This window comes from Rhinoderma darwinii, chromosome 13 (genome assembly GCF_050947455.1).
Source record: "Rhinoderma darwinii isolate aRhiDar2 chromosome 13, aRhiDar2.hap1, whole genome shotgun sequence".
In the NCBI taxonomy this organism is placed as follows: domain Eukaryota; kingdom Metazoa; phylum Chordata; class Amphibia; order Anura; family Rhinodermatidae; genus Rhinoderma; species Rhinoderma darwinii.
In genome coordinates this window covers 44,706,069-44,732,029 of record NC_134699.1, presented here as the reverse complement: position 1 = coordinate 44,732,029, position 25,961 = coordinate 44,706,069, and the positions used below count along the sequence as shown (strand labels likewise).

Below are 25,961 nucleotides of genomic sequence, written 5' to 3'. Positions count from 1 at the left end.
CAATCTTGATGCCTTGGAGGCCGAGATATCTGAGACGGAAGTTCAGGCGGCTATCAAGGAGTTAAAACCTTCCAAATCTCCTGGTCCAGATGGATTTTCCCCATTATACTACAAAAAACTTTCCCCGCTCCTAAGTCCGTATTTAACCCAACTCTTTAACACTATCCGAACTGGCACGACTCTTCGGGTACCAACCCTGACGGCACATATTGTAATGATTCCAAAACCCCAAAAGGACGCCCTTCAAATTACTAATTATAGACCAATATCCCTCCTGAACACTGATATAAAAATTTTAGCTAAAATTCTGGCGGCTAGAGTCAACCGCTTCCTTGACGGGATAATACATGGGGATCAGGCAGGCTTTGTCCCAGGCAGACAAACAAGCGATTGTACCAAGAGAGTTATATCCCTGGTTCACCTGGCACGTAAGAGAAATGTTGCTTCAATGCTCCTTTCACTTGACATTCAAAAAGCTTTTGACACAATATCCTGGTCTTACATGGATTTTGCCCTGGGGAAGTGGGGGTTTGGCAGCCATTTTATGTCTTGGGTGCACGCCCTCTATTCTAACCCTACTGCTAAAGTTTGTTATGCGGGTTATCAGTCTGCTTCCTTTTCTATTGAACGAGGCACCAGACAGGGATGCCCGCTATCCCCTATTCTATTTATTCTAGCGCTAGAACCTCTAGCTATGATGATTCGCCAAAATCCGAACATCAGGGGTCTGGAGTTAGGGGGCGTGCAACATAAATTGTCCCTCTTCGCTGACGATATGCTACTTATGCTCTCCCAACCCCTTATCTCCCTTCCTAACTTAATGCAAACTCTATCAGAATTTGCTTCAATATCTGGACTGGCGATAAACCCCACGAAATCCATCGCATTAAATATTAACCTGACACAACAAACTATGCACTCATTACAAAGCCATTTCCCCTTTCAGTGGGCCAGACATTCATTGAACTACCTGGGTATTCATTTGACCCCCTCCTATGATCAGCTGTATTCCGCTAACTACCCCTCCCTTATCCGCTCTCTAACATCCTCGATGACATGCTGGCAATCTACATATCTATCCTGGATGGGACGCATCTCTGCAGTCAAAATGACCATCCTTCCAAAGCTCCTCTACCTGTTTCAAACCCTGCCAATCAAAGTCCCACCACACATTTTGCGTCTTATTCAGAACCGGATTTCTTTCTTTATTTGGAGGGGAGCGCGTCCTAGAATATCCAGGTCTACACTTTGCTCGCCAAAGGCAGATGGGGGCTTGGGGGTTCCGAATATTTCCAAATATTACCAAGCAGCTATGATAGCGTCCTTAACTAAATTGCATGTTTCTGTAAATATGCCTTTATGGGTATACCTGGATATCCCTGAGACGTCGCCAACCCCGATCCAATCATTACCGTGGGTACCCCCCTCCCTTCGCTCTCCTCATCTTTCCCCCACACTTACGCACATTTTAACGGTATGGGACTCTGTCAAATATTCTAGCAGATTGATCTCGCCGCACCTTCCTCTCCTTTCGCTGTGGCATAACCCCCTGTTCTCCCCAGGCGCGGACAATTATCTTGCATTTAAATGGTGGTGGTCGAGTGGTATACTCAGAGTTCATCATCTTCTAGCGCCCACTCACTCTCGGATTCTCTCGTTCTGTGAGCTTCAGACCTCTCGGCAGATTCCCAATGGCGAAGTATTCCGATATTTACAACTCAAGAATTGGATTACTTCTCTTATTCATAATAAGACTGCTTCTGACTCCTTCTCTCAGTTCGAGCGAATCTGCGAAACTAGCCCTAACACTAAGGGGATCATATCAATATTATATAAGTGGCTTCTTAACAATCCCACACCTGTTCCTCACACATATGTGGATCGATGGCACCGGGATTTGGGGGTGACGCTTGAACCAGCAGATTGGCACAGTATCTGGAATACAATGTCGCACTGCTCTATTAATATGAATATCTTAGAATCAGCCTATAAAGTCATGATGAGGTGGTATCTGGTTCCTAGTCGACTTGCCCGCGCTTTTCCCACCTACCCCGACTCATGCTTTCGTGGTTGCCACACTCCCGGTGACATGCTCCACATCTGGTGGTCCTGCCCAAGGCTTATACGATTCTGGAGTAGGGTGTTTGGCCTTGCCCAAAGTTTATTCGGCATACTTATACGTAGGGACGCTAGGATAGCTCTTCTCCATTACAAACCTCCAGAACTCACAAATGCACAATTTCGACTATTCTCTTATATCCTATTGGCTGCTAAAATAACTATCGCCCACTCCTGGAAAAAACGTACAGTAACTTTTGCAGAGGTCAAAACAAGAATAGACCAGATATTTGTGAACGAAAAACTTACAAGTATCTTATTAGATAGAGTTGCCGGATTTGAGTCGCTCTGGTTACCCTGGATTAGCTACGCATACCCTCACCTGCCTGCCAATATGATTACTGCTTATTAAAGTCAAACGACTTCTTTCATAGCAGATTTCTGGCCGACAACCCCCCCCTTACCTTCCCAGCTTTCCGCTATACTCTTCCCAATCCTTCTACTCCCCCCTGTTTCGTCTCTTGTCTTTATGCTGTTTCTTTTATTATATCGAACCTGCATATTTACTGTTACTGCAACCACGAATATTCGACACTTTGTCTTTATAATTGCAATATAATTTGCTGAGTGTATAGATTGATTTTTTGTTCAGTATTATTTATTTGTGTTTTCGAAATATGCCCTTTACCTTGTTGTAAAAAACTTTCAATAAAATTTGTTGAAAAAAAAAACAAAAAAACAAAGGAGTCTTCAATGTATTGTCACCTCAGAAATACCATGTACCATTCCAAAACGTAGCAGAAATTCAATGTACATAGAGTATGAAGGAGTATCTGGAGGTATAACTGATCAAAATTAAATCACTTATTGTATACTCGATTATCACATTGACTTCTACATGTGGAGATCCTGCTTGCACCAAATTGTACATACTTTATCCAAGCATACCTTTCAGTTAATAGGAGTATATTGCAAAAAAAAATAAAAAAAATCACTTATGACAGACATTATTGTTAATGGTAGCTTGATCTTGGCAAACACCGTAACCTGTAGTGTGCAGGCAACGAACCCTACAAATCCAAGAGTTTACAGAGTCGCCTTTCAAAGGCCATCCCCGCCAGATATGTTCTGCTGACAGGTACCTGATCATATCCTCATAGCATCAAGTAACAACAGGAGAGGAGAACAGACATTCTATAGTGCACCAACTATTTACATTGCACCACCATGTTTACTATATTGGAAAAGTGCTATGAAGACGTTTGTGACCAGGTCTCAGGTGTTCTGTATGTGAAAAACCGTCCTCAGTAAGAAAATCTATAAAGGTAAAATCAAACTGTCTTTGGTAGGTTTTGATCTTAGGAGGGTGCAAGAATCTGTTTTCACTTTAACTGAAATCTCCATAGAAAGTATTTGCCGCTGTCTTGTCTTAGGGGAACATAAAAAAAACCCCTGCAGAACCTGAAAATCTTCATAAAAATGAAACTTTCTAAAGAAACTGAATTATTAAAACTTACAACCAATGCTCACGTTAATGCTGTAACAACTAACTGCAAACTCTTACAGCTAACACCACATCGGCGCATCACTAACAGTCTAAGTCAGTCATACAAAGAAATATATTCGGTTAACCCCTTCATTTCCAGAAAACCTATGTTAAACTTAGCGGTGATCGTCGTACAATTACAACAGTACATAAAACAGCAAATTACAAATGATGAAAAACAAGTCATAACAAGCAGTTGGAGAACAAATTCAATTTCCGAAAACCAGAGAAAACAGAGTCTTCCTGATCGTTCAGCCAGGACAGATTAGTATTCTTTGAACTTGACACCTTTGTAGTAAGATATCCTCTATTTTTAGGGTGTCTGTGGTGCTACCCACCTATGAATTTAAGCAAGTTGTTCTCGACTTCCTATATATAGTTTATTTTTAATACACCATAATTTCCGATTGCTTCCTGCAAAAAAATAAAATCTTAAATATTTCATTTGACTTACCAGAAACAAATCTCATCCAGTACAGAATTAAATCCCAAAAGTTTTAATTTGAGATCCCAGCGACTGCAATCCTGCGCAGAAGAGACCTAAAGGTATGCCAACGCTCAGCTCTGTCCTTTTGTAATCCTTCACGGTTAAAAGTATCCTACTAAAAACAAGGTCCAGACAGAAAGTTTGGAGTTCAATCTCTTGCAGGAGAGACAGGTCCTTCCTTCCCCTTTTGTGGAAAGTACAAGAGAGAGAGAGAGAAAGAGAGAAAGGAGTTTTATGGGCGCCTGTGCGTGACTCAGACCTTGCTCTGCTGTCTCTGACATTCCATAGACTTGTGAGCACACCTGGAGGGCAGGTACATTGCTGGAACAGCCCTTCCTCCCCCTCTTCTGATCCCTCTGATTTTTTTCTACAAACCCATGAAAGATAATGCTGGAAGTGTGAGAGATTTCAGCCACTGAGTCCTCAGCCTTTCAGCACACAGTGACTGAAAAAAAAAGATTGTTAGTGGGGAGGTGGAGGCATGAAGGGAGGGAAAATGGGGAGAACAAAAGGCAAAACAGTGAATTAAACCATCCTCCCCCCCCCCCCTGCCCAGAATGCAGTATTTGGATCAACAGGACGACTATGCTGAATTGATCTTGACACTGAATGCTAGGCTGAATGTGTGATCGCTTTAGCTGCAAGCTACATGCCCGCTGCAGACCTGTAGCTGTTGTGCTTTCATGTCTCTGCAACAATTCCGAACAAATACACAGTGGAATTTTGTTAAGATTTGACTGAGGTGACCAATAATTGTATATCATAAAGCAGATTTCAACATTTTACAACTGGAGTTCGCATAAAATGTGTATGTAAATTTATAAATACACTACATTGCTTATCTTGTACTGATCATGAGTTACAGCATTTATTAAGTCCAGAGCTACATTCACAATTTTCCAGGCTTCAGAACGGAAATCTCCCAGGATTGCTTCCTGGTTTAATGCCTGCACAGAACTTTGCTATGGATATTTGTATTCTGGAAAGTATAGTCTTTACACCTGTACAGGAATCTGATATAGGAAATGTAACTGTCCCATTATAGAAGCTCAGCAAAGCTGTTACGGATGCATCTGTTGACAAGCTTGATGACTGTTTCCTATAACAACCAGCAGGTTATTTAATTTTTTATGTAGATTATACCAAAGTAAAATGGTGTTTAAAGGTATAAATTATAAAATAAGGACATGATGATTATTATTTTCATTTAAGTTTATTATGAGGTGGTGTCAGGTGGTGTATGCTTTGTTTCTCGAATAGTTGCATAATTTTTTTTCACCCTTCTAATGACAGCAGGGGGACATTAACGATGTGTTAAGAAGCGTCTGTGTCTTTAAGATCGCCCTGACTACCGCTCTAGCTTCTGGGCGGTTCTGTTTACTTCCTGAGCCTATCCCACTTCTCTGTCTTCTTCCTGTTTAGATGTAGGGTGGGGTATTTTGATCATCTGTTCCTGGCTGGTTTTGACCTCAGTTTTACCTGATTTCCACTAGCTCTGTTTTGGACTTTCTATTTACTTCTGGCTGGCTGGTTCCTGTTCAGGTATAGCCTGCATTGCACCCCTTATACAACACTAAACTTTGTTAAAGCAACCTGGGTTCTGTGCAGGAAAAACCATCCCGCCTTGCAGTAGGCTCTGGCGAGTAGCCTTAGGTTCTGCCGATCAGAGTTGTGACAGATTTGGGGTTGCAGTTTTATTTGCAAGCTTATTCCCGACAGTCTCCAGCAGCCTTTTGGGAATTGCGCAACCAGTGATTCCATAACACGGTGCAAAAATTTCAGCAAAACACACATGTAAATACATGCCTACTTTTTCTGTAAATGCTGTTGCAGTTTTGAAAATGAACAGTCCCAAAAAAAATATCTACCTAGGAGCTAATAACAAAGAAAAATTAGTGGCTCTCCACTAAGGCTGGAAACACACATCTAATTTTTGGTGCAGATTTTGATGACTTTTTTTGAGCCAAAGTCAGAAGTGGATTTAAAAGGAATAGGAAATATTAAGTAAGAGCTTAAATGTCTCCTTCCCCTTGAATCCTTTTCTGTCTTTGGCGAAGAACTGCACCAAAATCTGCAACAAAAACTCGATGTGTGTTTCTAGCCTTAGGGTTATTCACATTGTGCGGGCAAATATCAGTTTATTTTCGTGATTACTGTGAAATTGCCATGTAAATAGACCCTAAAGTAGTAGGTCCCAAAGTGACATGTAAATTATTTAGAGTCTTACCTATAGCGGTTGTGCTAGAACATCAACACTACTCTGTTTTCAAATATAGTCCATAGGAGGCTGCACCTTCCCTTTCAATTGGGCAGGGCTGAAGCAATAGGTGCAGAAGTTGCAGTTGCACTTGGTTCTCGATCCCTGAGAGGCCCTAATGGCCCATTAGTCACATAAGAAAACACCAGTATTATATTGGAGTCCAGGAGCTTACCTCTGTGCAATCGGACTTCCTAGACTGTCCAGAAAATACTATTCAAGTATTCAAATGAAAAAATACCAGTATGCGGGGAAAATTGGGTGCCAATAGGACAAAAGTATGTAGAGGACGCAGATATAAGAATGACTTATGCATTTTGTGTCCGTACTTGTCTTTTTAACAGGGCTGTCTTAAAATATTTCAATAAAGTATACCATGTTTGAGCCGGTTGTTTGTGGTGTGAAACGGGGAGACAATTTACTCATCATATGATTAATTTAGAGAAATGCATAACTGACATTTTCTTATTATATTATTATCTTTGGAAACTCTGATGAAGTACAATGTCTAGATTCGGGTCATGTATTTTATATTTGATCAGCTTTAGGCCTCATTCACACGAGCGTATCAGATTCATGCGCATGAAAAAGGCGCGTTAATCTGTTCCGTGTGTGTTGCGTGATGTATCAGTGTGCTTTGCGTGGGGCATGCGCTATTCACGCACTCGCAAAGCACATCTTTTTAAAAAAACAATATTTTCAATTAAATTGATGCGAAAATCACGCATGTGCATCCGTGTGCGGTACGTGGTTTTCACGCACCTATTGACTTCAAGGGGCGCGTAAGTGCGTGGTAACACACCAATATAGGACATGCAGTGAGTTTCACATAGCGGCATGAAAAATCACGCATGTGTGAATGGCCCCATTGAAATCAATGGATCCGTGTGCTGTGCGTTGTTTTAACGCACAGCACACGAACGTGATTCACGCTCGTCTGAATGAGTCCTTAGGGAGAATAGAGGTTAAATATGGACACTTATGGGCACCTTCCAAACACAGGGAAGTGAATAAAACCAAACAAAGTATGCAGCTTCTTATTTGGATCTGTATTTTCTTCTGCCTTTGATGCGGGTTTATATCTGTAATATGTGGAGGATAATTCTAATCAAAAACACTAACACAACACGGAGCCATGTGAATGGAATGCAGTTCAAAATATGGACTAATATATTCATATTAATGTTAGTCATCTTTAGGTCTGTATATCCGGCGTATTTTAATATGCATGTGATTGAGTCTTATTGGACTACAGAATAGATCTATACCGCTGCCTTTCCTACAGGATTATACAAGAAAAACGCAGCATAAGTTTTCAGAACGAGCATTTACAATAATAAAAAAAAATCAGCTGTTAATATACATTCCCAGACTTACATTCACTTTAGTGGAAGGTATTATAACACCACTTGACATCACTTCAGTAGCTAGACCGTAACTTTATGACGGACCGGCCTTAGGTTGGATAGTACCCTGTGAAGGACTCTAGTGCTGCCCTCCACGAACCAAAAATCAACCACATATATAGACACGCACATACTGGAACATATAAACTGTACATAAATAAAAGCACATATTTAAACAAATTGGCAAATATATATACACACATTCTGGAATATATGCATACATAAAAGTAAATATATAGACATATATACAGACACACACACCGGCAGATAAATACACAGACAGGAACATATACAAATACATAAAGGCACATATATACACAGTACAGATAATGTAGTAGTGTTATCTGCAGTCCTATGTAACACTACAGATAACACAGTGGTAACTATACCTGCACAGGCACATATAAACATACACAGAGGCACATATATATATATATATATATATATATACACACACACACAGAAACATATACATACAAACACAGTGACATATATACACATGCAGACTTATATAGACACACATATTGGAATATATACACATACAAACACAGAGACATATACATATACACACATAGGCACTTACCATCTCTCCTTGCTGACAGGCTCACCGGCGTCTTGCTGTGGGTGGAGCTTCCTCTTTTCTTGCTGCCTTGCTCTGGTTTACTCCATGTGTGTAACCAAGAGCAGAGCCCAGTGGCGCGTCTACATGCTTGGAGGGTGCTGCGCCCTGTGCACTCTCATAGGTTGCACCCCCCTAAGGCCGGCTCTGACTTTATGTAAAAAAATTCACTGCAAAATATATACAGAAGTCCATTATCCAGGCTGCACCTTCCTCCTCTGAAGGAGGGTGATGATGTATTTAACCCCACAAAGCATACGAAGTCTTATTTGAATAATCATTGAGCGCCTTGAAGTTATTGTGCCGAGCAGGAGGTGACCTTTGAGCAGAGATAGGACAAGTGTATGGGAACAGTAGGCATTGCAGTTTTTTTTCCTTTCACAGATTAACCAATATAAGGAAAGAGGACACATTTGCTTTTCTTAGTGTGTGTGTGTGGGGGGGGGGGGGGCGTTTATCTTTAATTTATTCACATAGTCCCTGATTCACCAGTTTTTTTACTTGTACATAAAGTAAAGCAGGCCGAATGATGACGGCCTGGAAAATCTTAAACCAAGGCCTCAAGACTCTCCCCCACATAGCAGGTCTTGGCCCGATGTGGCTCGCCCGGCATCACCGAAGACCCATGGATGGAGATAGGGATAGAGGACAGGAGGTAACCTCTGCCCAGAAAAAAAGTGAAGTTATGTATGCAGCAGCAGCCCCATTCAAGGTGTTAATGGGGCAGGCATTTCATTGTCAGAATCCACTAAGTTTTTCATGTTGTATGCTAAATAACATGATGTTTTGGTTTGACTTAGTTTTTTTTGGGGCGCAATGGAGCAAACACATCAGAGTTATAGATGTTGGAGGGGGAAAATATGGTACAATACAGGGTGCACTATTACAGATCTTTCTTGAGGCCCTTTTACATTTGTCAATTATCGGGAAAACGCTTGTTCATAGAACGCTCATTGCCGATAATTGCATTGTGTAAACGCTCATTCATCTGCTGATTATATCGTTTTAAAAATGGAAAATATTATCTCTTTCGGCAGCACGTCTCCCTGTGTAAGCTGCGAGACGTGCTGCCGACGTGATAATAATGTATGGGGATGAGCGATCGGAGTAACGAGCGCTCGTCCCCATACTAACTTGTGAAAGGAGCAAATAAGCGGTCTCGTTGATCAGCGCTCATTTGCACAGCCCAGGACAGGCTGTGTAGGAGGACCTTTAGATACAATTTATTATGCAGTTGTTCTCTTGGGATGTAAAGGGGCTCCGTCCCCCCAATAAACAGATGATTGTACTTAGACACTTAAAAATACTCCGCACGGATATCACTCTCCTGCAGAAGACCCATTTAGAGGTGAGCGATATCCCCACATGAAAAAATTGTGGACAGGAATGGTTTACGGCTCTTTAGCATGTAGCCGTAAAGCAGGAGTACTTATTCCCAAAGAGGAGGATACGTTTAATACCACTGTCTGCTGGAGCTGATGGGTCGGGGGTCCAACTCCCGGGACCCCCGCCAATCAGCTGTTTTGAAGGGGGTGCAGCGCTCGTATGAGCGCTACTTCCCCTTCATTATGGTTACTTTCTCACACTGAATCACCGACGCGGACGGTTCAGAGTGAGCAAGTAAGGGAAACGAAGGGGAAGAAGCACTTGTACGAGCGCTGCACCCCCTTTAAAACAGCTGATAGGCGGGTTTTTTGGGGATTAAACTACCGTTCAAAAGTTTAGGGTCACTTAGAAATTTCCTTATTTTTGAAAGAAAAGCAGTTTTTTTCAATGAAGATAACATTAAATTAATCAGAAATACACTCTATACATTGTTAATGTGGTAAATGACTATTCTAGCTGCAAACGTCTGGTTTGTTAATGCAATATCTACATAGGTGTATAGAGGCCCATTTCCAGCAACCATCACTCCAGTGTTCTAATGGTACATTGTGTTTGCTAACTGTGTTAGAAGGCTAATGGATGACTAGAAAACACTTGAAAACCCTTGTGTAATTATGTTAGCACCGATGTAAACAGTTTTGCTGTTTAGAGGAGCTATAAAACTGACCTTCCTTTGAGCTAGTTGAGAATCTGGAGCATTACATTTGTGGGTTGGATTAAACTCTCAAAATGGCTAGAAAAAGAGAGCTTTCATGTGAAACTCGACAGTCTATTCTTGTTCTTAGAAATGAAGGCTATTCCATGTGAGAAATTGCCAAGAAACTGAAGATTTCCTACAACGGTGTGTACTACTTCCTTCAGAGGACAGCGCACACAGGCTCTAACCAAAGTAGAAAGAGAAGTGGGAGGCCCCGCTGCACAACTGAGCAACAAGACAAGTACATTAGAGTCTCTAGTTTGAGAAATAGACGCCTCACAGGTCCTCAACTCACAGCTTCATTAAATAGTACCCGTAAAACGCCAGTGTCAACATCTACAGTGAAGACGCGACTCCGGGATGCTGGTCTTCAGGGCAGAGTGGCAAAGAAAAAGCCATATCTGAGACTGGCTAATAAAAGGAAAAGATTAATATGGGCAAAAGCACACAGACATTGGACAGACGAAGATTAGAAAAAAGTGTTATGGACAGACGAATCGAAGTTTGAGGTGTTTGGATCACACAGAAGTACATTTGTGAGACGCAGAACAACTGAAAAGATGCTGGAAGAGTGCCTGACGCCATCTGTCAAGCATAGTGGAGGTAATGTGATGGTCTGTTGTTGCTTTGGTGCTGGTAAAGTGCGAGATTTGTACAAGGTAAAAGGGATTTTGAATAAGGAAGGCTATCACTCCATTTTGCAACGCCATGCCATACCCTGTGGACAGCGGTTGATTGATACAACAGGACAATGACCCAAAGCACACCTCCAAATTATGCAATAAATATTTAGGGAGGAAGCAGGCAGCTGGTATTCTATCTGTAATGGAGTGGCCAGCGCAGTCACCAGATCTCAACCCCATAGAGCTGTTGTAGGAGCAGCTTGACTGTATGGTACGCAAGAAGTGCCCATCAAGCCAATCCAACTTGTGGGAGGGCCTTCTGGAAATTTCTCCCGATTACCTCAGCAAATTAACAGCTAGAATGCCAAAGGTCTGCAATGCCGTAATTGCTGCAAATGGAGCATTCTTTGACGAAAGCAACGTTTGAAGGAGAAAATTATTATTTAAAATAAAAATCATTATTTCTAACCTTGTCAATGTCTTTACTATATTTTCTAGTAATTTTGCAACTCATTTGATAAATATAAGTGTGAGTTTTCATGGAAAACAAAAATTGTCTGGGTGACCCCAAACTTTTGAACAGTAGTGTACATACCACTTCGCAATCTTTTAGCCGTTACTTTTGCTGTGGCCCTTACTGGTCACGCCTCAGGCCACCCGGAGAACAGATCTACACAGACCAGTACATATTCATACTGTCCCACCTTTGGTAACTGAGTCAATCTGCAATCGCTGATATGGGTAGTTTTCCTTTACCATATGCCTTTTTGCAACCCGCACAGTTTTGCCTATGTTATGGCAGGCACATATCATGCACCTCTGCACTGCTGAAACCTGGGGCTACCCACCATTGCACACATTCCTTCTCTTGACACATGCGTTGGTCTTTGCATTAGTTGGGTTACCATGGGGAAGAGGACTCTGGGTAGGCACATCCTGTTACCCACCTTCCATATTCCATCCTCCCCTTCACTGGCACCTTTTGTCTGCCACTGTCCTTTTTCTTCTTTTGTGGCTAGATTTTGTAGTCTACTTAATATTATCATGTCTATGGGACCAGATGCTATGCTGGTCAAGAATACGTCCTCCTCTTTGAGGGACATGAGAGCCGCAGCTTTTGCAGCCTCGTCTGCAAGTCTATTTCCCTTCACTTCGGGGGCAGCTTGCACTTTAGTAAGAGCTTGCACTTTGTGTATACCTACCTGCTTTGGCAGTGTCAGAGCCTCAAACAGAACAGTTCATCCACTCTCTCAACATCATGAGTTTACCCGTGGATCCAGCAAAATCATGTGCAATAGCAAAAGCATATCTAGAGTCAGTATATATATTTGTGGTTTTACCTTCAGCCAGTCTACAGACCTCAGCGAGTACCTTCAACTCCACCTCCTATGCCGACATGGAGGGTGGGAGTGGTTTTTACTTTATTAACTCTGTTTCGGTGGTGACAGCATACCCAGTCTTATAGCATCCTTCATGGTGGTATCTGGAACCATCTACAAAAAAACTCAAAAGCTGGATTAGATATTGGATCCGGTTACATTTTTATTTATTTTTTTAATCTCTAGTGTCATTAGTTCAGGACAATTATGTTGGTGACCTGGGTACTGGGGAATCAAATCACTCTCTGCTATATCCTGCGACTTATCCCGTTCCCTCTCAAGTCTCCCCAGATCGTGTATCCTTCTCTTCCTCCTCTGTTGGATCCTGCGGAAGCTATGTAGCAGGGTTCAACACTGTAGTACATCACTGTATAGTTAGGTTAGATGGGGCGATGAAACTAGTCTTATACTTAGTGATAAGTGAAGTAGACATATGTTAAGTGTGTGTTTGATTAAGAATCTCACTAACAGCATGAGGTACCATGAGAACTAGAGGCTAATCTTAGCACTGTCCTCTGTCAAAGTGAAGGATTACTGCCCCATTGCATCGTATATGGGTTACATAAGGACAGAAGCGGAGAGCACCTATTCTTCACAGTACCCTATCAAACCCTGGAAGGTATAAAGTTGTTTGGTATTTTTTTTGGAGAGGGGCGTTTAAAATAGTATCACACCTTTCCTGGGAAAGGTGCTTTATACCTTGTGAGATACTACAGTCACCTTCCTTGGCCATTGTAAGACAGAACTGAAGTTTGTCCCTAGATGCTTTACATCCATTAGCTGCAAGATATATAATAAGTGAAATGGAATCCTCCAGACAATCTTCAGCAGAGAAACAACAAAGTAACAAATCATCAACATATTGCAAAAGAGAAGTTTCTTCATCCTTGGAGCACCTGCAACAGTGCCTGGTTATATTGAGTGGGAGAGTTTTTCCTCCCTGAGGCAGACATGTCCAGCAATACTCTTGTCTATAGTAGGTAAAGGCAAACAACAGCAGATTCTCTTCACTTAGTGGTACTGAGAAGAAGGCATTTGCTAAATCAATAACACAGAACCACTTAGAATTAGAGGGTATCTGTGACAACAGTGTGTGTGGATTGGGGACTACTGGAGCATCTGCTTCTGTGATCTGATGGATGGCCCTTAAGTCATGAACCATCCTATAAGTATCAGGTTCTCCTTTAGTTGTCTTTTTCCTGACAGAGAACAAGGGTGCATTATAAGGAGATACACATTTCTTCAATATCCTTGCTTGCAAATACTCTCATATCTGTATGTCAATATTTTGCAACTGAAAGGGGCTCAGAGGATACTGCTTCAAATGAGGTTTTGGGCTGTTTGCAATTATTTTAACTGTCACAGGGGCCACAGGCATGCGTCCTACATCTGTTTACCCTGTGCCCAGAAGGAGGACGGGACCGCCCTCAATAATTCCTAAGGTGTGACAGCCTGAATTGCTACAAGGATGTCAGAAACTATAAGATCACAGCTATAATTGGGTATGGCAGAGGTAGTTCATTTACAGATGCAACCATCAATGGCCTCTCTTGCAGATGCAGATGCAACCATCAATGGGCAATTGGAGAAGATCCACCAGGTCTCTACGAATGAAATTAGCAGAGGATCGAGTGTCCAGATACGCAGAGACCGGATGGACAATTTCGACGAAAGTTCTTCATTACCCAAGGTTGTCTCTCCCTCCAACCTTAGGCTCTGGGGCTTTTTGGGACACAGACGCCAAGACGGCCTCCGAGGCTGCAATATAGACACAGTCCTGAGATGAGTCTGCGTTGTCTCTCCGGGGTAGATAGCTTAAACTGGTCCATCCTTACCGACTCCTTAGGAGGATCGGCATCTGAGGACAGCAGGGGTTGCTGAAAGTAGGGACCGGACGGGGGAGTCCTTTCTCCCAACAAGCTTCTTGGAGCCGTTCTCGTATCCTTCTATCTATCCGGGCGGCCCGAAGGATGAGGTCATCCAGGGTAGACGGTAGATCTCGGGCTGCAAGCTCGTCCTTAATCTTAGGAGACAGTCCCTACCAGAATGTAGCCACCAGGGCCACATTGTTCCACAACAGTTCTCGCGCCAGGGTGCGGAAGTGGATGGCGTACTCGTCCACAGAGGTCTTTCCCTGGCATAGGTTCAACAAGGAGGCGGTTGCAGACGAGACTCGTCCAAGCTCCTTAAACACCGTGCGAAATGTCCGGAGGAACTCCTGGAAGTCACAGGTCTTTGGTCCTTGTCTCTCCCAAATAGGATTCACCCATGCAAGGGCCCTGCCAGTGAGGAGAGAGACGATGAAATCGACCCTTGCGCCATCAGACGAAAATGCCCTTGCATACAGGCTAAAGTGGATCTGGCACTGGTTAAAAAATCCACGGCAGGTCCTTGCGTCTCCATCATAGCGGTCAGAAAGTGGCAAAGAAAATCGGGGATCAGTACTGCCAAGAGGTGTAGTCAGAGGATCAGTACTGCCAGGAGGGGTAGTAGGAGGGTCGGCAACTTGCACCTCCAGCAGACGTGCAATAATGTCCAAGGTCTGGAGGAGTTGGTACTGTTGAGACCGGAGGTCTAGCATATCTGCCCGCATCTCTTGTGACATCATCATGGTCTTGGATTGACCAGCGGGGTCCATGGCCTGAGTGTATTGTCACATTGGATACGTGGACCCACTGGGCCGTACCGCCTTGACGGTATGGCAGCTGGCCAACAGGACACAGATCACAGTCTATAGTTCGTATGGTGTACCTGTGGTAGCTTAGACAGGCTCGGCTGGGACTAGGCAGCAGGCAGGCGCCAGGCGTGGTGTAGCAGGACAGGTGTGGAACACAGCACAGCTCGACTTCAGCTCAACAAGGCACTTGACCAGGATAGCACGGGATACAGGTAGCAGGAACAGGGAACACTGGGAACTGGAAAACACTTAAGAGACCATTTGCATAGACATACTAGCATAACGACAACAATTCTCAGGTATTGCAGGGAGGGGCACAGCCCTTCTTATAGGCCAGGGTGCTCTGGGAGCAATCAGCTCAATCTCCCACCTGTGTGTGCTTTGGCTCATTAAGTCTGAACTGAGCTCGCAAGTGCACCCTGGTGTGGTCACTGTGGAATAGGACGGCCACATGTGCAGACATCTCTGGAGAGAAGAGCATCGACTGGATGGAAGGAGTTTGTGGTCAGCGACGACGGACGTTACAGTGAGGTGTTATGGAAGCCCAGGTTGCTTTGATAGCGGCCTTCAGTTCATCTGCATTGTTGGATCTGGTGTCATCTTCCTCTTGACAATACCCCATAGATTCTCTATGGCGTTTAGGTCAGGCGAGTTTGCTGGCCAATCAAGCACAGTGATACTGTGGTTATTAAACCAGGTATTGGTACATTTGGCATTGTGGGCAGATGCTAAGTCCTGCTGGAAAATGAAATCTGCATCTCCATAAAGCTGGTCAGCAGAGGGAAGCATGAAGTGCTCTAAAATTTCCTGTTAGACTGCGTTGACTCTCAACTTGATATCACACAGTGGACCAACACTGTTGCTCAGTGGTTCAAAGTCCTGTTTTCAGATGAAAGTAAATTTTGCATTTCATTGGGATATCAAGGTCCCAGAGTCTGGAGGAAGAGTGAACTCATTATTTGTATTGCGGTCCAGCGTGAAGTTTCAACAGTCAGTGATGGTTTGGGAACATATGTCATCTGCTGATGTTGGTCCACTGTGTTATATGAAGTCCAGAGTCAACACAGCCGTCTACCAGGAAATTTTACAGCACTTTATGCTTCCCTCTGCTGACAAGCTTTATGGAGATGCTGATTTAATTTTCCAGCAGGGCTTGGTATCTGCCCACACTGCCAAATGTACCAATACCTGGTTTAACCCCTTAGTGACCAGCCTATTTTAAACCTTAATGACCAAGCCATTTTTTACGTTTTTCCATCGTCGCATTCCAAGAGCTATAACTTTTTTCTTTTTGCATCGACATAGCTGTATAAGGACTTGTTTTTTCTGGACAAGTTGTAATTTTTAATAGCACCATTTTGGGGGTACATATAATTTATTAACTTTTATTGAGAGTAATAGAAGAAAAAAACAGCAATTTCGGCACTCTTTTTTTCCATATTTGAAAAGCCATAACTTTTATTTTTCCACCGATGCAGCTGTATGAGGGCTTTTTTTTTTGCGGGACGACTTTTAGTTTATCGGTACCATTTTGGAGTACATGCAACTTTTTGATCACTTTTTATCACATTTTTTTGAAGGCAGGATTCATAGAAAACAGCAATTCTGGCATTGTTTTTTATTTTATTTTTTACAGTGGGCTTATATAATATTCTAATTTTCTGAGACAATACATTTTGGGTTTTCATTAACTGTTAGCCATAATCATCAATATTAAAAGAAAAAATGCTGGAAATAGATCACTCTGTGTGTAATGAATCTATATAATATGAGTTTCACTTTTTTAGTTCGCAGAATCCTTTCCAAGGTAAAGAGAAACCCCTTCACACCATCTACCCATGTGAAGAACACTTTCCTGGAAGTAGTTGTATCAGTACCTAAGTCTACCATAAAGAGAAGACTTCATGAGAGCAAATACAGAGGGTCCACCACAAGGTGCAAACCATTAATCAGCCTCAAAAATAGAAAGGCCAGGTTAAACTTTGCCAAACAACATCTAAAGAAGCCAGCCCAGTTCTGGAACAGCATTCTTTGGACAGATGAAACTAAGATCAACCTGTACCAGAATGATGGGAGGAAGAAAGTATGGAGAAGGCTTGGAACGGCTCATGATCAAAAACACACCACATCCCCTGTAAAACATGGTGGAGGCAGTGTGACGGCATGGGCATGAATGGTTGCCAAAGGCACTGGTTCACTAGTGTTTATTGATTATTTGACTGAGGACAGAAGCAGCCGGATAAATTCTGAAGTGTTCAGTGATATACTTTCTGCTCAGTTTCAACCAAATGAAGGAAGGTTGATTTGACGTCGCTTCACAGTACAGATGGACAATGACCTAAAACATACTGCGGAAGCAACGCATGAGTTTTCTTTAAGGCAAAGAAGTGGAATATTCTGCAATGGCCAAGTCAATCACCAGATCGCAACCTGATCGAGCTGCATTTCACTTGTTTAAGACAAAACATAAGGCAGAAAGATCCACAAACAAGAAACAACTGAAGACGCTGCAGTAAAGGCCTGGCAAAGCATCACAAAGGAGGAAACCCAGTGTTTGGTGATGTCCATGGGTTCCAGTCTTCAGGCAGTCATTGCCTGCAAAAGATTCTCTACAAAGTATTCAAAAAAGCCGTTATATATGGTAATGTTAAAGGGGTTATTCGGGGACCAAAAATTGCATTGCAATAATATATTTATGTGAAACTAAGTAACTTACTAATATACTTTAATTAAAAATTCTGTACTAAATGGTGCAGTTCAAACCTCATGAATTATTCAATAAGTGCTGGAGCTTTTCTAATAGTGATGACGCTCCGACATGGCCCAGCGTGACTGAGCTCTTGCTTCATGTGCTGTTCATGAACATGACCGCAAGGGGCTGTCACATTGCCTATTGCTTGAGTCCCGAGCAGCACATCAGCCAGCACTTTGCTCGGGACTGCAGCACTGCTCCCGACGTCCATATTTAGTCAATTCAAGGGTTTCCTATCGCTGGAGTCCCCGAGCGGAGCATCAGCTGATGCTCTGCCTGGGGACTCCACAACTTCTGCCGAAGTGACATCAGGGGAAACTCCTGAAGTGTAAATTCAAGTCCACAGTGTTGCCGATTCTGTGACCAGGGATTCCACTCCAGGAGAAGCCAACGACGTCACTATCCATAAATGGACACAGACGACAGCAGCTTCTCCTGGATTGGAATCCCCGGTCATAGCGTCGGCAACGCTGTGGATGGGGATTCCACTTCAGGAGTTTCCCCTGATGTCACTGTCCATATATGGACAGAGAAATCAATCAGAGCGCTCCAGGAGCGGAATCCTCGGGCCACACGGGGATTCCGCTCCTTCAGGGAGCTACAGTGACGCTATCTACAGGAAGGGGGGTTGCTAGCTACAAGGAGGCTGTGCGGCGCTATCTACAAGGGGGCTGTGTGGCGCTATCTACAAAGGGGCTGTGTGGCGCTACCTACAAGGGGGCTGTGTGGCGCTACCTACAAGGGGGCTGTGTGGCGCTACCTACAAGGGGGCTGTGTGGCGCTACCTACAAGGGGGCTTTGTGGCGCCATCTACAAGGGGGCTGTGTGTGTGGCACTACCTACAAGGGGGCTGTGTGTGTGGCACTACCTACAAGGGGGCTGTGTGTGTGGCGCTACCTACAAGGGGCTGTGTGGCGCTACCTACAAGGGGGCTGTGTGGCGCTACCTACAAGGGGGCTGTGTGGCGCTACCTACAAGGGGGCTGTGTGGCGCTACCTACAAGGGGGCTGTGTGGTGCTATCTACAAGGGGGCTGTGTGTGTGCCACTAACTTCAAGGGGGCTGTGTGTGTGGCACTACCTACAAGGGGGCTGTGTGTGTGGCACTACCTACAAGGGGCTGTGTGGCACTACCTACAAGGGGTTGTGTGGCACTACCTACAAGGGGCTGTGTGGCACTACCTACAAGGGGCTGTGTGGCACTACCTACAAGGGGCTGTGTGGCACTACCTACAAGGGGCTGTGTGGCACTATTTACAGGGGGAATCTGAGTGGTGGACTGATGGTCATTTTACTGTGAGTGGCGGGCTGATGGTCATTTTACTGTGAGTGGGGGGCTAATGGTAATTTTACAGTCTTCAAGTGGTTTCCACTTCTGACCTCCAATTGAAATGAATAGGAGGCAGAAAATACCTGCAGCACTCGTTTGACGCTTTTTTGCCTGCGTCTATTGCATTCGCTTCAACGGCTTAAAAAAAAACGCAAAAAAAAAAAAAAAAGGTCAAACAACGCTGTCAATTCCTGAAGTAATTTTGAGGCAGATTTTTTTTGCCTTACAAAAAACGCTGTGTGCACATACCCTACGAGTGTAGTGCTTGTTTTTGGTCGTTTTCGGTCTCTCTCGAAATAATTTTTGGTAGGGGTGCTCTGAGCAAAATTAATTTTTCCAGTGCTGCCTCGAGTCCGAAAAGGTTGGGAAACTCTGTACTAGGCTACAGTATCACGCCGGCCTACGCCAGGATCCCATTGTGGAGCAGCTCAGTTCGTCGTGGGAACGGGGCCTAGGCGAGTACAGTTTTTTTGGGGGGCACTGTCTACAAGGGGAGATGGGGGGCTGTATGGCACATTCTACCAGGAGGAGGTGAGGGATTATGGCACTGTCTACAGGGAGGCTGTATGGCAAAATCTACAGGGGGCACTATCTACAAGGGGAGGGGGCTGAGTGTGGCAGCCAGGGGTGGGGGGCATTCTACTGTGTGAGGGCCACTAAGTGGACATTATACTGTGTAGGGGTACTACAGGGGGCATAATACTGTGGGCACAATTAGAGGACAAAATACTGTGTCCTTGAAGGGGTTGTATTATATTATTAAATATTATTATTATTATTATTATTCTGTATGGGACACTAAAGGGGCATTCTAAAATTTGTTATGGGGCATTTTTTTTTTTTATGATGGGGGCGGGGCGGGGCGCTGAAAGATCATTTCGCACAGGGTGCCATCTATCTTTAGGCTGGCCCCCGGCTACAGTGGAAGTTACGCCACTGAGCAGAGAAGGAGCGCCCAGGCAGAAAGGCAGCTGCAGAGTCGCCGGGCCCAGGTGCTTCACAAGCAGGGGAAGGGAGCCAGCGCAGCACCCCCTTCAATCTGCTGGAGTGATGCGCCCTGTGCGATGGCACAGGTCGCACACCTCAAAGGCCAGCCCTGGGGCTTAAGAACGTCTGACACAAAATGCCATCATCTCCGCTGGAAGCGCTCCTTCCCCTCTGAGCCCTGCCATATAACCAAACAGCAGTTTATGACCACATATGGGGTATTTCCCTACACTGGAGAAGTTTTTCTCCTTTGTTTTTTTTGAGTAAATGAAAAATTTTGAGCTAAAGCGAAGACTTAATGGAAAATAATTAAATTTATAAATTTTACTACCCAATTCTAATAAAACGTATGAAACACGTGTGGGGTGAATTACTCAAGGGGTGTAGTTTGTCAAATTGGGTCTTTTTTTGTGTGTTTCCTTAGTTTTGGCACAAGACCTCTTCTAACCTGACATGGTGACTAAAATATAATCTAATAAGAAGGAGGCCCCAAAATCCTCAAGATTCACCTTTGCGTCTGAGGGCTGTGTTTGAGTTCGGTAGCATACCAGGGCACATGTGGTATATTTCTAAAAACTGTAGAATCCGGGCACTAAATATTGAGTTGTGTTTATCTAACACTTGCTGTGTTACTGAAAAAAAAAAGAATGGATTAAAATTGAATTTCTGCAAAAAAATAAATGAAATTTCTAAATTTCACTTCCACATTGCTTTAATTCCTGTAAAACGTCTTAAGGGTTAACGAACTTTCTAAATATTGTTTTAAATACTTTTAGGGGTGCAGTTTTAAAAATGGGTTAATTTATGGGGGTTTCTAATATAAAGGCCTCTCAAAGCTACTTCAGATCTGAACTGGTCCCTAAATAAATAGGCTTTTGACATTTTATTGAAAAATGTGAGAAATTGCTGCTAAACTTAAAGGGAAACTGTCACCAGCATTTCACCTATTAAACCAGCAATACCCGGTGGTAGTGGGTGAAAATCATTTCTATATAACCTAGAATGGTCTCCTTAGTCGGCTCTGTAGCTTTAGTATTCAGTTTTTTAGTGTTACCACACCGTATGCTAATGAGTATAAAAGAGTCAAATCTTCGTTTGAAAAGAGTCAAATCTTCGTTTGAAAAGAGTCAAATCTTCGTTTGAAAAGAGTCAAATCTTCGTTTGAAAAGAGTCAAATCTTCGTTTGAAAAGAGTCAAAGCTTCGTTTGAAAAGAGTCAAAGCTTCGTTTGAAAAGAGTCAAAGCTTCGTTTGAAAAGTCAAAGCTTCGTTTGAAAAGAGTCAAAGCTTCGTTTGAAAAGAGTCAAAGCTTCGTTTGAAAAGAGTCAAAGCTTCGTTTGAAAAGAGTCAAAGCTTCGTTTGAAAAGAGTCAAACCTTCGTTTGAAAAGAGTCAAACCTTCGTTTGAAAAGAGTCAAACCTTCGTTTGAAAAGTCAAACCTTCGTTTGAAGAGTCAAACCTTCGTTTGAAGAGGCAAACCTTCGTTTGAAGAGGCAAACCTTCGTTTGAAGAGGCAAACCTTCGTTTGAAGAGGCAAACCTTCGTTTGAAGAGGCAAACCTTCGTTTGAAGAGGCAAACCTTCGTTTGAAAAGAGTCAAACCTTCGTTTGAAAAGAGTCAAACCTTCGTTTGAAAAGAGTCAAACCTTCGTTTGAAAAGAGTCAAACCTTCGTTTGAAAAGAGTCAAACCTTCGTTTGAAAAGAGTCAAACCTTCGTTTGAAAAGAGTCAAACCTTCGTTTGAAGAGTGTCAAACCTTCGTTTGAAAAGTCAAACCTTCGTTTGAAAAGAGTCAAACCTTCGTTTGAAAAGAGTCAAACCTTCGTTTGAAAAGAGTCAAACCTTCGTTTGAAAAGAGTCAAACCTTCGTTTGAAAAGAGTCAAACCTTCGTTTGAAAAGAGTCAAACCTTCGTTTGAAAAGAGTCAAACCTTCGTTTGAAAAGAGTCAAACCTTCGTTTGAAAAGAGTCAAACCTTCGTTTGAAAAGAGTCAAACCTTCGTTTGAAAAGAGTCAAACCTTCGTTTGAAAAGAGTCAAACCTTCGTTTGAAAAGAGTCATACCTTCGTTTGAAAAGAGTCAAACCTTCGTTTGAAAAGAGTCAAACCTTCGTTCCTCAAGTCTTTGAGTTTACCCCGTCTCCTTACTTTTGATTGACAGCTCCTCGCCTTCCCCCAGCACACAAAATCCTGTGCTTGTGCATTGATGTCCTCTTCTGGGGTGTGCGCGCACAAAGGGATATTGGATTATTACGATAAAAGGCGTGAAATGTATGCAGACCGTTATTTACAGTCGGAGGAGGAGTTTAGGAGAGGGGATAATGGCAATTAACTTTTTATAGCAGCCGCCAGTGAGGGATAAGTAAAGTTCAATAGGTGAAATGCTGGTGACAGGTTCCCTTTAAGCCTTATAATGTCCTAGAAAAATATAAGGATGTTTAAAAAAAAAAAGATGTCAACATAAAGTAGACAAATGGGAAATGTTAATTAGTAACTAATTAATTAAGACTATCCGTCGTAAAAGCAGACACATACAAATTTTGAAAAATGCTAATTTTGCCAAAATGTTGGTGTTTTTCACAAATAAGCAATAAATGTATCGACAAAATTTTACCCGTGATATGAAGTACAATGTGTCAAGAGAAAACAATCTCAGAATGGCTTGGATAGGTAATAGCATTCCAAAGTTACTACCACATAAAGTGACAAGTCAAATTTGAAAAATGGGGCTCTGTCAGGAAGTCCAAAAATGGCTGTGGCGGGAAGAGGTTAAAAGATTGCTTAATTTTTTTTATTGAGACAAATTAAAAAAAAAAAAATTTTCTCCTTTTCGCTAGTTGTAGAATTTTTCTGCAAATGGGTAAAAGCCCTTAATTTCCCTTTGTTCTAGAAACACATTGTCTGTTGGTGTTTAATCATAGGTTTCCTACTCTTGGACTAGTATAGTATGTTGAGTTGCTATAAGGGATAAGTCTGGGCTTGAGCTGCCAGAGGTGACAGATTCTGAGGAATTAGGGAGGAGCGGCTTTGACACCCGTCAAGACAGTCTGATCTACTCTGCGCTACAGTACCGCAGGGCAAGGTCGGTTTTATTTACATACTTAATATCACTATAGCTCTATTGTCGCTACAAAACAATATTAAATAGGAATGCCATGTTAAAGCACAGGTCAATATATGCAAGTTCATACCAATAAGAGGACCTTCTAGTCGGTAACCATGGAGACATATAGGTCTGTATAAGAGCTGAAGGCACATAACAGTTGGATCATTTTAATCAAGACCATTTGAAAAGTTGCATAGAAGCAATAAAGAAAGTGGTTGCAAAGGTTAACATCCCCTTTAATGCTACAATTCTAGTATTTACCACCAACAACTGAGAAAAGTATGAATCATAAAGCCCGAAACACATGGGTTTGATTTGATGCGGATAATTCTGCAGCAAATCCGACCTAGAGTTCGCTTGACATCCGACGCTGCAAATCTGCACCAAATTGTGCGGCATTGCTTGCAGATTTCCCTTTTGTTGAAAAAGAAAAAAAAAAAAAAAGGATACTCACGTTACCAATCTCCTGGATGAAAAATCGCTAACTTTTCTGTCTCGTGTGCCCTAAATGTCTTGACAGAGCAGATTTCAACTAACAAGCCTAAAGAAAAAGTCCCAAGTATCTTAGGCAATGCAAGTATCTTCCAAAAAAATAAAAAAAAGACACCTACCGCAGTTTCCCAGAATCCTCTCATGTCACTTCTAAATCTGTAATACTACAGGCCAATACATTTGCCCCATTGTGAGTTGATGAATAAGGTCAAGAGTAAAACAGCCCTGCTACACCTGAATGATAACTCCTGACCTCATATGCTTGACAGTCACACAAGGTGTAAGAAATAGTAAACAGAAATAGCCTAACATGGAACACCTTTGACCTTTCACCTTGACCAGTATTTCAGGATACTAAACCCTAAGTAAAAGGGCTGCCCTGTGGTTGTGTGAATATTGGGATAGATCTTGCAACCAAAGCCCCACAGACTTAGGCCTCATGCACACGGCCGGCCGCCGACGCCCGCATTTTCGTGCCGTGCTCCCATACAAAGTATAGAAGCACGGCCCGTAAAATCCGAAAAGTAGGACATACTCCATAATTCACGGCACGGTTCTACGGCACGGACACCTATCCGTAGCCATACGGAGAGGTGTCTGCGGCCAATAGAACAGGACGGGGCCGCAATTACAGAGTTTTTTTTACGGTCATGTGCATGGGGCCTAATTGAGAGCAATGAACTCCCCAACCTGTCAGACTTGCATTGGTTGTAATGACAGGTTTGCGTTTGCACTGGTTCACTTCTCTCTATAAATTATTGTGACACTTCCACCAATCCAGAGAGTGTTGACTGATATAGAGAAAAAAAGTAATTTTGTTGTCAAGCGAAGTTACCCTGTGTCTTATAAGTGATTCTTGAAGAGAATAGATTGGTGCCTATAGAACTGCTGGAGGTTATGACACCCAGGAGGCCCATTCTTTGACATACTGTAAAAGGAGCTCATCTGCTGGAAATATAATCTTCCTTGTATTTTCTCTGGACACAGAACTTTTTTTAATTTGGAGTTTAAAAGCTGCTCCTCCTCCTTTAGGCTATGTTCACACGGAGTATTTTGGGGGAGGAATATCTGCCTCAAAATTCCGTTTGGAACTTTGAGGCAGATATTCCTCTCCCTGCACGCCGATTTTCGCGCCGTTTTTCGCCCGCGGCCATTGAGTGCCGCGGGCATAAAACAGCGAGAAATACCCTTTCTCCTGCCTCCCATTGAAGTCAATGGGAGGTCAGAGGCGGAAGCGCCCGAAGATAGGGCATGTCGCTTCTTTTTCCCGCGAGGCAGTTTTACTGCTCGCGGGAAAAAGACGCCGACGCCTCCCATTGAAATCAATGGGAGGCGTTCTCGGGCCGTTTTTGCCGAGTTTTGCGACGCGGTTTCCGCGTCAAAAAACTCGGCAAAATACCCCGTGTGAACATAGCCTAAAGGTAGTTTTACCGCATCAGCAAGGTCTCTCCCAGGCAAAGATTTCAAAGCAGACTGGGGTTTCAAGATGTGCTGTGTGAGTCAGGGGAGTTTTAGAACTCTGCAGCTTAGCATTGTATGGAGTCACCTATCATATTACTGCATTCCGGGTCTCTTAGATAGGGCAGAAATGATCTCTTCAGCAGCACTCTATGCATGGGAGGTGGGAGTACTTCTTTAACCCCTTAACGCTATGTGATGTAATAGTACGTCACAGGCGTTGTCCTGTTAACGCAAACTGATGGACTATTATGTCCGAGCATTAAAAGGGTACTGTGTCGGCAGTCGCGTCTGCAGAAACCGTTTTAAAGCAGCGATAGCTTAACACTATCACTGCTTCAAGGACAGGACCGGAGCTAGCCTCCGATCCGGCAGATGAACCCTTTAGATGCAGTCCTCAAAACCGAGCGCTGCATCTAGTGTTTACAAGCAGATTGGAACTCTGCAATGAAATTGCGGGGTTCCGATGACTGCTCCGGCAGACCGGAAGCCTAACAATGGTCTCCTGTCTGCCTAGAATGGATGCCTGCTAGGTCCCGCCCAGAGGCGGGGCCTAAAAGGCGTTCGGCCGCAGTAACAAGATGACGCAGGTTCAGAAGCTGAGCCTGCGACATCAGCCGCTGGTGTCAGCTGTACGTTACAGCTGACACCGTGCTGTAATGGCAGGGAACGAAGCTAGATCCGATGCTTGGCATTAACCCCTCAGGC

The 25,961-nt window shown here is 43.2% G+C and overlaps 1 protein-coding gene across 3 annotated transcripts in view; it reads right to left on the bottom strand.

Moving 5' to 3' along the window:
• ITGB4 (integrin subunit beta 4) overlaps window positions 1-4,517 on the bottom strand; it is a 121,745-nt gene extending 117,228 nt beyond the window's left edge. For 2 of the 3 annotated variants that reach the window (XM_075845875.1, XM_075845876.1), the window contains exon 1: window positions 4,059-4,516. In XM_075845875.1, the coding sequence (XP_075701990.1) occupies window positions 4,059-4,074 (16 nt within the window). In that variant the 5' untranslated portion in view covers window positions 4,075-4,516. Of the gene's footprint in view, window positions 1-4,058 lie in introns of all 3 variants that reach the window. The other variant, XM_075845877.1, reaches the window with a different exon arrangement.
• Between the last annotated feature and the right edge of the window lie 21,444 nt (window positions 4,518-25,961).